Source organism: Pygoscelis adeliae, unplaced genomic scaffold, assembly GCF_000699105.1.
Source record: "Pygoscelis adeliae isolate BGI_AS28 unplaced genomic scaffold, ASM69910v1 Scaffold38, whole genome shotgun sequence".
NCBI classification, from domain to species: Eukaryota; Metazoa; Chordata; class Aves; order Sphenisciformes; family Spheniscidae; genus Pygoscelis; species Pygoscelis adeliae.
The window spans coordinates 11,006,003-11,018,498 of NW_008825614.1; the positions used below are offsets into that span (position 1 = coordinate 11,006,003).

At 51.2% G+C, this 12,496-nt stretch overlaps 1 protein-coding gene across 1 annotated transcript; it reads right to left on the reverse strand.

Moving 5' to 3' along the window:
- Positions 1–1,256: 1,256 nt before the first annotated feature.
- LOC103924502 (zinc finger protein 501-like) lies at positions 1,257–2,675 on the reverse strand. The gene has a single exon (XM_009333031.1). The coding sequence runs from the start codon at positions 2,673–2,675 to the stop codon at positions 1,257–1,259; it is 1,419 nt and encodes a 472-aa protein (XP_009331306.1).
- Positions 2,676–12,496: the final 9,821 nt, after the last annotated feature.

Consider the following 12,496-nt stretch of genomic DNA (forward strand, 5'->3'; position numbering starts at 1 on the left):
GCCTCGCCACCGCAGCAGCTGCTTTCCGTCCTCCCCGGTCTGGTCAGATCGCCCTTCACCAGCTCCTCGCCGCGCCAAGCGCAGGGTGGGCCCGACACCCCCCCCCGCCCCCGTCGCAATTTTTCCCTCCCATCGTAGGCGAGGGCAGGGGACTGGATTATACAGAGGGAAAAAAGGTTTTATTTAGGGTGGAAACACATCGCCAGTAATAAAACATAGCAATATAGAGGAGGTTTATGTAATATACAGTCATTAGCACAGTAAGAAATGCAAATATAGTAATTCCTAACTTAACACTGAACTTTATATGTTAATACTTTACAAACTATAGTGAGCTAAAGAAGAGTACATCATAAAAAGGACTACAAAATCGCGAACGGTCTCTGGGCTACCAGTAGGAACTCATCGTGTACCGATTCTGACTAGGACATCTGGGGGGGAGGGGGAGGGGGGGATATTTTTTTTGGTTAAATAAGATAAGGCCACATTTTTGCCCGTGTTTTGTTGATGTCCCGTGTTGGAAGGTGCATCAAACCAGCAAGGACAAATTTGGGAGAAACTGCCACAGACTAGTAATGGGTGGCGTTCCAACTGGAAATGCTTGCGCATCCATGTTTTCTGGGAACAGCCATGATGGTTTTGCGTTACTCGGCTGTCACGTCCCTCAGGCTTTGCGTGCGGAGGTAGGTATTCATTGTCCCATGTAAGATTTGGAAAAGAGGAAGAAAAGCCAAATAGATTGAAGTTCAGTTCCAAAGTCTTGGACTCAAAAGATTTGGAAGCGCCTTGTCAAACTCTGGGTAAACTTACTACATTCATGAAAAATAAGGGAAGGTAACAAAGAAAGAGAGTTCCTAAGGCTACTGCAGTGTCTAACAAGCCAAAGTTTTGAGTCAGAACCAACCTGGAACTTCTTATTTCGATCTTCGTTTTAGTTGAAAAGTTATTTTACAAGCCTGATTCTCCTAGTTGTTATTCTACCGCATATTCACAGACTCCGATTTACCCAGAAGCTGGTGCCCCTTCCTCAGGCTCTCGGCACTCTTCCTAAACCACCAGCGCTCAGCTCTCAAGACTAACTCCCTGCTTCCAGACCTCCTAATGGTTTTTGTGCCACTGGGGTTAAGCACCCACCCCTGCCACCAGAGTTACCGGGTCTCCAGTCAGTCCCTTCCCACCGTAGTTCTCATCACCCACCTTTTTCAGGTGCACCCAAACACTGCTTTTGTTTCCTGCTCCGAACACCCGCTCCAGCCCTATGGCAGAAGTGAGCGGGAAGAGAGCGTTCTACCCACCGTACATTTATAAGGTTTCTTGGCCACGTGGATTCTCAAATGCACTTTAAGCGTCGAGCTTTTCCGGAAGCTTTTCCCACACTCGCCACACTCGTAGGGCTTGGCTCCTGCGTGGATCCTCAGGTGAGCACCGAGGGCTGAGCTGTGCCTGAATGTTTTTCCACACTCCTCGCACTTGTAGGGTCTCTCCCCGCGGTGGATCCTCAGGTGCACATTGAGAGCCGAGCTCCGACGGAAGCTGTCCCCGCACTCCACGCAGATGTAGGGCCGCTCCTCGGCGTGCGTGGTCTGGTGCTTGGCCAGAGTGGAGCGGTCGCTGCACCTCCGGCCGCACTCAGCGCACTGGTAGGGGCTGGGCAGGAGGCCGCCGTGGTACATGGGCAAGACCTTCCCCCCATGGATCCGGCGATGAGTGGTGAGCGCCGAGCTCTGGCTAAAGCCCTTCCCGCACACGGGGCACTTGTAGGGCTTCTCGCCAGTGTGTGTTCGCATGTGGGTTACCAGCGAGGAGCTCTGCCGGAAGGTTTTTCCGCACTCGGTGCACTCGTACGGCTTCTCTCCTGTGTGGATCCTCTGATGCCGAATGATGGCTGAGCTGTCCCGGAAACGCTTCCCACACTCCTGGCACTTGTGGGGCTTCTCTCCGGTGTGGACTCTCCGGTGTATGACCAGGGAGGAGCGGTCACTGAAGCTTTTCTCACACCGGGGGCAATTGAAGGGTTTCTCACCCTTGTGGCTTCGCTGGTGGACGATGAGATGTGAGTTCTGGCTGAAGCTCTTCCCGCATTCGTTGCACTGGTAGTGTCTCTCTCCCGTGTGGGTCCGCTGGTGCCTGATCACATTGGACCTCTGGCTGAAGGTCTTCTCGCACTCGTTGCACTGGTAGGGCTTCTCGCCGGTGTGGATCCGCTGGTGTTTGATCAGGTCCGAGTTGCGGGTGAAACTTTTCCCACATTCGGAGCAGCTGAAGGGTTTCTCTGCCAGGTGGATCCTCTGGTGCTGGCTCAGGTACGAGCTCCGGCTGAAGCTCTTCCCACACTCGGGACATTCGTAGGTTTTCTCTCCCACCTGCTGAATCCAAATGGCACCATTCCCACACATGGGTGGGTCGGGCTTGTCCCCAGCAAGGATAACCTTGCTGATACGGGCTCTACCACTGTCCTCACACTCCCAGACTTCCATCCCACGGGGAGTTACCATTCCCCGTCTCTTTCCAAAAGTCGTCTCCACCTCATTTTCTGTCTCCAGCTCCTGCCGGCAGTCCTGTCTTTGATCGGCAACCTGGAGGGTATCTCCTGTGAGCTTTCTGGAGGGGAACAGATGCAGTTCAGCTCTCACAGGGCTTTCTTGATGAAGCTTGCCCTTCTGTGTGTCGACCATGGTCCTGTCACCTGCTGGAGTGAACAGAGGAACTAACAATGAATAACGCCCCCCCCAGCTTCTCTGAGGGAGAAGTCCAAACGGGGCAACTGCAGAGACCTGCTGCACGTCAGCCACCATTAGCTAACAGCGCAAAAGCCAGCCCCTCGGTATCTTCTCTGGGCAGAGTGAGGGCATGGAGACTGAGGAGCGCGGGAAGGGAGTGTGACCTGAGGATGGGCGGCCACTGTGGCACGCATTGCAAAGAGGGTCCTCTGTCATAAAGTTACAGCCCGAAGGGACAAAACCTGTCACTCGCTTGTTCTCAAAGTTCCCATGTCTAGTGAGGTTAGAGGAACATCATCACTGCTCTCCTCACCAACCCCCACTGTAGCTACCTCTCCTCCCATTGCCTATGAATCACTACTCTTCTTCCAGCGTTTCCATGCTTAATCAAGGAAGGAAGCAGCCAACACCACAGGAACATCCACCCTGCCAAGTAGATTATTTTCTTTCTTCTTTCCAGTCATAGCCCTTTTCCTTAAAAAGAAAGCCCTAGATATTCTGCAGCAAATGGTATCTAGATTTTGTCTACAGAACAGATAGGCAAATGAGAGGAACGATAAATTGTTTTATTAATCAAGCATGGAAATTAACATTTAGACTGAAACATTTAGAGGCTCCTGTTTTTTTATTACTTATAGTCATATAGAGAACACACCTCGGAAATGGATCCTGGCATGTGAGGTAAGCCGATTAGCTGGATGGCACTGCTTACGGAGTTAACTTCGTCCTCTTACGTGTGGGAGGTCCGAATATGAGATTAATGCAGCAGGATAAACCCCTCAGGTTTTGTTTCGGGTAATCTGCTTATTTTGGAAGACAACACCACACTGGTTATACTGATTTCCAAAGTTTTGTTTACAACACTCAGGGCTGAGAAATATTTGTAGTACAAATAAAGGTATAGCACTGGCCCAAGGCATGCATCCCAAGACAGCAAAACGACCAATAAAACATTAAAAATACTGTCAGCGTGAAAGGAAGAAAAAGCCACACTTTGGTTAATTATGCCTTCTAACATTCTGAGTATAGTCTTTGCTGAAAAATACACAGGATTTTATTTCCTTTTGGATAGGCTCTTTTTGAAAGGGTATTAGATTCCCCAGGAGTGTGTTTAATCTTTATCGTACCTTGCCTATGAATCTTCCTGAAAGCAGAATCTATATAGAGAGCAGAAGAGGCTGGATGAGTGCGGAGCGTGCAGCACGGTACATGCCAAATTTTCAGCATTCAGCTCTTTTCTTCCCTTCCCAGACATGCTCTATTCAGTTTCTCACCTTGTGAGCAATCTCTCTACTGTCTCAGTGTTTAGCTGCTTCTGGCCACAAAGCTGTTTCTCTTCACTCCATCCAGGAGGTTAAAGCCAAGTCAGGGACTGCAGATCCTGATCAGAGGAAAGAAAACAGATGTAATAAATACCCATCATAGCAGTGGTGCTGTAGAGTGAGATTACAGGAGAGTAAGTATTTAGGAGACAAAAGCAACCAGAGGAAAATGACACCCAGAAACATGAGTCAGGGTCACCGCCTGTTTTGCCACGCACACTGTGACACCACCGTTCGGGTCCAATAACCAGGGCCAGCTCACGTATCGAAGATGGGGTCAACTACGCATGCTGTGGAGAGCTGCCTGCCAGCTTGCTGCCTTCCCACGAGTGTCTGCACGTTCCTCCTGCTGCACTTCCAGACCAAAAATGCCTCCTACTGAGTTTTGTACAAGAATATATCAATTTCTCAAACCATTTTCTCTCCATCACCTTTCTTCCTAGTGAACTAAATGAGAACATAATGTAGTTAATGCAGTTCTGTTCTGCAGGCAGAGGAAGAATGCCGCCTTCACAACCGGTCTGCTTTCTGTGTCTGTCCGGAGTCCCGCATTTTGCTTGGTTGCTCTCAGTGGCTCAGCCAGGCACGCACAGGTCTGGGCGAGAGAAGAGACTTTGGTCTGCTCACACATTATCGACAGGAGCAGTCCAAAGGCAGAATTTCCTGTCCTGTGCTCCAGAAAAATGGCAATTTGGCTGCCTCGTTCCAGATGGAGTTTACAGGGCTGGCAGTGAGCAGAAAACACAGTCACACACACCTGTTTATGCATGAACACCGAGATGATGTAGTCTGGCCAGTTTTGACAGCCAACACGCACTCCCACTTCTCAAGGATCTCTTTTCAGAGCAGAAGTACGCTGCGCGGGAGTGGGGTTTGTGGGACAGAAAATTAGGTCACCCATTTAGCTTTAGCACTACATTTGTGCAGTGGTATTTGTGCAGAGGCATTTTAAGATGCTGAGGGCTCAGTGACGTCCTGGAAATGTACAGGTTACAGAAAGAAAATGCTTAAAAACTGCACATGTGAATGCCAGCTCTGCAATGGCATTGCACCATTTTGGTCATGTGGATTCCCACCGTGCCACTAGGAACAAGTGTAAAATTACTCACGACTGGGTGTTCATAAGAAAAAGAAATGTAAACCAGCATCTTTTCCTTTCAAAATGAGAAACAAATTGAACTGGCTGCTCAGCGGTGTACCAGAGGAAGGTACTGTGATAGACATCGGTTGCCAGACCCTCCCGAGGACAGAGGGAAGATTTCCCCACCTGCATAATGCCACCACGATAAAAGGCGGCCCCTGATAAAATGGAGAGCTGACATTTTGTTGGCTCTGCCTCAGCCTGGAGTCACGTCCTTCCCGCTCCCTGCCGCCTCCTCCACAGTGGATTCGGTGGGCATCACCCCTTGGGGAGAGGGTGTTTCCACTCCTCCCGGCAGCAGGCAGCGGCTGCAGGCTCTGATCCCAGGTAAGAGGCAGGGAAGCCAAGGTCTCCCTCCCCATACAACCCCCATCCACCTGTGAGGCAGTGCCGCTCTGCAGGTAAGCCTGACCCTGATGAACCACCCTTCTGATTTTAGGAGGAAAGAAATGTCCTTCTGGTTCAGACCCTTCCTGCTGTTGTTCAAGAGCTGCTGCAAGCACATGGTCAACACGTGCCCTAAAATGATAGGTGAGCACCTACAGAAGTCAGAAAACAGATGCAGAAGACAGCTGATGTTGTGCAGAGCCAGGCAGGTTGTGGGGTACGGCAGAAAAGCACTTGGTGCAATGGGTAGTAAAGATCTGTCCCTAAACAAGATGGGAAACCTAAAATGCCACCAAGCACCAGACAGGGACAAGGTGCCAGTCTCCAGAGCAGCCATGTTTGGACAAAGCCGAGTCCCCAGGCAGCATCCTGGCTGATGAGGTAACCCAGTCCTTATGAGGCCAAATGAGGAACGAGAGAGGTGACCTGCAGCATGGGGAGGCAATGGGCCGCACTGAGCTCCTGTGATGACAGACAGACAGAGGCCCCAAAGGGGCTGCCCCATGAAGGACATGGCTGGCCGGGGGTGGGCCAGCCACCGAGACCACAAGTCTCAGGGAGGCAGGAGAGGCATGGAGAACAGAAAGCTGCAGTGGATGTCAACCCAGGGAAACCAAACATCCTCCGTGGGGGCCTTCTCTGAGTTTGGACCCTGTGGCAGAGAGAGGAGAGCAGACCCCGCTGCTGCAGGAGGTGGCCCGTGTCCAAACTCAGCCTCACGCAGGTGGCCGCTGCTGCCTTCCCCAACACAAACCCAGTGCCAGGCAGCACACAGGCCCGGCGGTGGGCAGGAGGGGAGGCAGAGGGAGGCGTAGGTGGGAGGAAGCAGGAGCAGCGGAGGGAGGAACAGTGGGAACAAGAGGTGTCTGTGACACCACCAGCCATGCCACCTCCCCCAGCTCTCCTGGGCGAACCTGGCAGGACAGGAGGAGGACGCAGGCAGGCAGCAAAGCAGCAGAGGCAACACCTCTGGCAGTGCAGGGGGCCCCAGGCTGTTACAGGCACCGCTCATGGTGTGATGTCGGCCACGTGGACTTGTCTGGTTTTGTCTGGTGAGTAGGAAATGTTTCTCTTTCAAGCCAGGTTGTGAGGAAGGGCGGCCAACCTGGCTGCTCTTTACCCCTCCCCATCACTCCTCAGCTTTGGCAATTTGGAGGCGAGAGGAAGAGACGGGAGCACCCTTGAACACCTCAGGTGCAAAGATCTCGGGTGTTTAAAATTTTGCTGGTCTTCACCCATTTGAGCTGGTATTTTATTCATCAAGGAGGGCCAGAGAGTGACCTAGGAGCCGGGAAGGAGGACTCAGAGCTGGATGCAGTGGGCAGAGGCTGGAGCAGAGATGGAGACTGGAGATGCGATGACGGGGACAGCTGGGCGCATAAACCAGACACGAGCGCAAAGGCAGAGATCTAGACTTGACCCGGAAGGCCAGAAGGGAAGAGCTGGCCAGGTGAAGCGACCGGGGAGGCAGGAGAAAGAGGCCTGAGAGAGGACCTTGGTTAAAGACAAACAGAAAGGAATATAGCTGGAAGAAATGGATAGAAAGGCCAGGCTGCTCTGGCCACACCTTGGCAGGAGACCGAGGAGGGCTCCTTTCTCCCCCAGTCTCCTCGTTCCCCTGCTTTCTGCAAACGCCCCCATAGTCACATGGCAAAGTGTGGTGCTTTCCTCTTCTACTGCCTCACCCAGTGCTCAATAACCCCCGCTGTCCTGTCGGGGGGAAAGTTACATGCTTTCGTTTGATGCTGCTGCATCTACAGACACATAGGTGTTAATAAGATGGCATAGATGTTAATAAGATGTAGGCCATGAAGAAGTTTTTAAGTTTGTTTTTACCAAAAGAAAAAAAAAGACGTCGTAGGTTAAGAGACTATTACAGAGGTTGCAAAGTCAAACTTGGAGCATGCCTGAATCTCAGTCATTTTGCAACCTTAGATTTGTCCCCCCTGTGCATGGACATAGTAACCCAGCTCTTTAATTACCTGGCTTCACTGCTTTCACATGGGTTTTGGCTTCTTTAGTCTCTGGATGGACACTGCCTTTCTAACAAGCAGCTATTCAGTATGTTATGTCACCCTTATTGTTCAGGGTTTGACGCTGATTTATTTACTGATCCCGTTTGAACTCTGCTATAGACAGAATGACTCATTTCCTCATGAACTTTTTACATACTCTATGTTTTAGAGCTTCACAGCTATTAATTGGTTTATAATGATTTTGCAAATGGCAAAATGAGGGCAGAGAGGGATTAAAGTAAAAAACATCCACTACTTTTAGAATCTCAGTTTGAGATATCTCAGCCCTGGCTTCACAGAGTACATATGCTAATGTAGCACTTACTTGCCATTCAAAATACACCACATGCAGACTCCAAAACTGCAAGAGAGCTCAGCCTTCCTATAAAGGGCAACCCACGAGGTAAGGAAAATGCCATTAATAACACGCTAAGAAACCTGGTACTTGCCTAGCATCACACAGAAGCCTCTGTGGTGTAGCCAGGAATAAAACCTACTTCTTGGAAGAGTATCCAGAAAACTACCCTTGCCCTTCCAGCATCTTCCTGACTCATTCTTCCATACACCTTCCAAGCTGTGGGAAATGAGGCGGATGTCCTGAATATAGTAAGTGCCTAACCTGGGAAACCGATTCCCTGCCCGAGCAGGTCCAGCCTCTACACTGAAGGAGCTGCCAAGTCTTTAGGAAAGAAGAGTACGTTGCTGTGTACTTAAAGAATGTTTAAAAAGCATATGCAAGGAGATGAAATTAAGATTGCACATGAAGCTTTTATTTGGGCACATCTAACCTCCAAAGGTTTGATTTCACAAGCTTTCATAATGTTCTTTACAGGGAAGAACTGTCTTTAAGTTTTGCATAAGGCTTCAGTAAAAACTGGGACCATTGTAAGGGCACACACACGTCCACTGGGGCATGCTCCATTAACTTAAGGGGTCTGGACCCACTTACTCGGTGGAAGAGAATTTGCAGAGGCTAAAATCTTGAAAGGAAACAGTCTCCTTGCTCCAGCCACGACAGCAGAGCTACATTCCCAGTTTCAGCCATGACTTCCAAGACATTTCTCCCAGTTCAAGATGTGAATCTCCAGAGCTTTGGTGAAGGTCCCTCGGCCATGTACTGTCCCCAAAATACTACACCCCTTTTGACATGGGCGGAGCAGGTTTTCCGCAGGTCTAGACCCCCCCATCTTGAGCCTGTTACTGCATTTCCCATGTGCTGGATCCTGCACCCAGAGAAGGCAACAGAGATCTGGGTTCAGCCCTCCAGCTCTTCTGAGTGTACCACGGTTAGCATTTCCTTCTCCCTCTGACTCCTGCGTTTTATTTTTCACCAAAGCTCTTGGGTTGGGGTTGCACAGCCCACCCTCGGGGCGGGAAGGCGCAGCAGCCGGGAACGCCACTCTCTGACCAGGAGTACCGCCAGTTCTTCAGGTCCCTCCGGGCCACCCACCGCGCCAGAACTGCCTGCCACCTTCGTGCGCTGTACGGCTGCCAGAACCCCCTGGTCCGGAGACTGGACGAGTACGAAAACCACGGAGTTATCCCTGAGGGTAAAGCCGACTGTGACTCCCATGGACAGGCAGATGGATGGGGGTCCTGCACAGCCAGCACTAGACCTGATCACTGAGAGGGGATAGAGACTCAGGAGCTGGTGGGGGAGAGGGGTGGGTAGCAATCCTGCGGCGAGGAGAAGACACCTGCTTGTGAGCATCCTCTCTCACACTTGATTGCATCCACATGTGTCCCCGGGACCAGCCTCTTCTCACACCTTGGGTCACGGAGATGACCAAGAAGCAGTTGAGTTTCTCACCGAGGTTCAGGGAGGCACCCAAATGGCACGGGGGTTTTCATGGAGGGATGTCATTTGACAGTGAGGTTATTGCTGAGGGCTTGTGGGACCCCAGCACTGGAGTCTGAGTCTGTGTCTTTATTTGCCTTTTTCTAGGGCCCATATGCTCTGAACTGCCAGGAACTCCTTTCTTCCCCGACTTCTGCGCCTTTTCTTTTTATCGCTGTACTAGGAAAAGGTATTTCATTAAGGTGAGTTGTTTAGCTATTCCCTGAAGACCATGATGTGCTCTGGGCAATGAACAGGCAAAAGGGAGAGCCCTGAAAATGAGGAAGTGGGAAAACAGGTGGCTAAAAGACAGGGAAGATAGAAGAGAGCCATGGGCAGCCCACCTTCCAGGGGCACTCACACCAAGCTGACTAGCTTACATAGTTGGCACCTGCAGCCACTTGCCAAAAAGGAGACTTTGCGGAAGGTATTCTTGAAGAAAATGAACCTTTGAGGACCACCTCAGCCCTTACCTCCGGCTCTCATTCCCAACCAAGTTGAGACAATCTAGGTTACTGCAGGAGAAAGGGTGATTTATGCAGGCTAGAAGAGAAGGAAAGTAAAGAGAAAGACAACTGGGAGTCACAAAAAGAGACTTATGGGGAGACTTGACAAGGAAAGGAGAAGAAGGTTTCTCTCCTTTCTTGGGGTCATCTTTGTAGGGAGTGGGAAAGATGGGATTGTGCAGTGAGTGCTAACCCCACAGAACAGGGGGGTGGCTAGATGCCTGCTCCTGAAGCCCACCACCTCTACAGAGGCGTGTTTTCTCCTCCACAGAGGACTGCATGCCCAGGAGAGACCAAAGCTGAGCTGGGCAGCACACGAGCCTTCAACGACATGACCATGGGCAGTGATGCCGTGTTGTCTGGCATCTTCAGTCCTCAGCCCCTTTTTCCCACATCTCCCACAACTGCCCAGCCAGCCCACTCCATCCCTGACATGGAAGTAGCTGTGATCCCCACCTCTTTACCTGAGTCGAGGAACATGGAACTAAATCCTTCTGACCCACATGCCACAGAGGTGACAGCCAGTGGCCAGCAGCAAGGACAGCTGCCCACCAGTGACATCCAGGATCTCCTCCTGAGGCTACAAGACACCCACGTGCAGAGTTCACTGCAGACACTTCAGCAGTTGTTGACCATGGGGAAGGCAGTGGGGGAGGAAGAGTTGCAGGCTGCTGCCCTGAAGCTGCTGGTGGCCCTGAACAATGCAAGTGTGTCTCGCGGGGCAACCAGCACTGACACAGGGCACAGAAGAGAGAAGTGAGCAGCAGAGGAGGATCAGCCATTGTGGCTCTTCTACATGGTGTCGAGTCAGATATGCTGTTTCAGAGGGGACGTATGGGAAGATGGAAACAAGAGAAGCAGTCCTCCTTCCTAGGCCTGAGGCATCGTCAAGGTCGACAGCACTTCCCCAGGCCAACAGTGTGGGAAACAAGGGGAAAAGCCATCTTTTCCAAGTGCATGGGAGAACCCAGGCATATGAAATGGTATTGCTCAGGATTCAAAGAGAAAGATGTTATCCTCTTGGAAATAACTGCATTGAAGAGATACTGTCCTCTCCCACAAAAACAGTTCACTCGCTATTGTTCAATTTGGGAGATGGCTATTCTTGAACAAGGCAAGACGGAAAAATAATTTGTTTTTCCTGCTTGGGATTGTGCCACCAGGACCAGCTCTCTGTCCTGGGCAAAGAGATGGGGTTGGTTGTGTCATCCAGTGAACTTCATGGGAGAATGCTGGCCTTTCTTCATCAAGTATAGGTGTTTCTGCTCAGAAGCGTTAAGGGAAGAATCTTCTTTGGAAGCAGGTGTGTGAACATACATACATATATACACAAGGGGTGCTCTCTAATTGCAGGAAGGCCTCACCCTGCAAGGGAACTGCTGGTCTAGCATTCTCCTTGTATCGGTGTTTGCACACGATTGTCATCTACTTCTGAAATAGATGCTATGAAACACACAGGATAAATATTCATATTAAGAAGCTCCTCTTGTCTCTCTCAGAAAATCAGAGAGTTTGATTTATGGGAACTTTGGCTGAAGTACTGTTCCTTTTATAAACGCTGGACATATCTGTAAGTAAAACTGTGTGAAGCCATCTGGAGCCAGCACTTGCTGCTAAAAGCAAAGTGGGAACTCTTCAGGAACCAGCTCTGGTTTTCTGAACCTCCACTCAGAATGAGTTTAGAACTACCTCAAATCTACTCTAAACTCCAGCGGTTGGTTTCGGCTTTCCGGAGACCATCGTTAAAGAGAGAATCCCCTATTCACCTTTCCTCCCGCAGGCCTTCTTGTAATCTATTCCACCAAGGGCTATGAGGAGAAAGGGGCCAAAGGCAGCTCTCCTCAAGGATGCACGACACCGAGCACATCCCTGTGGAGAGGGTCGGGGATGTCTGTTCCCTTTACACTGCGTAAGTGACACAAACACAGCTGGGTGAAACACAGGCTCCATCTCTATCCATTGAAGGAAGTCCTTAGAAGAAGAGCTCCTTAGAAGAAGATCTCAAAGTTACAGGTTCTCCATTTGTCCTGGGAAGCGTAATCTTTCCCAAGGCTGAAGGCAGGTCACGCACAGGAGATGTGCAAGCCCTTGAACAAGAGTGCTCGCTTGCTTTCATGGAGGACTGCCCAATGCATAGTCCTTGCTGGGTGGAATCCCTAACAAAACGCAGGCTGCCCTGGCCTCACGCTGGCACACCAGCTCCTGGGCTTCTCCCTAGAAAGAGCCCAAAGCGGACGGATCCCTGCCCGAGGCACCAGGGCTTTGCGTTCCCTCCGCTGCCTGGGCATTGTCAGCTCCTCCAGCCCCAGCAGCGGGGCACCGCCGGCACAGTGCTCGCGGCAGCCTTGCCATCACCGCCCTCGGGTCCTGGCTGGCAGCCCATCTGTGGGTTGGTACACACGTGGGGTTGCCAGATTTGGCCTCAGCGAGCCGAACGCTAGAGATTTCCTAATCACATGGCTCCGGCCAGGCCCTCCACGATGCAACGACCCCGCGCCGCGGTCCCGGGGCTTCCCTTCGGCTGCCCTCGCAGCGGGACGGTGGGGCAGAGGGGGCTGAAGGCCGCAG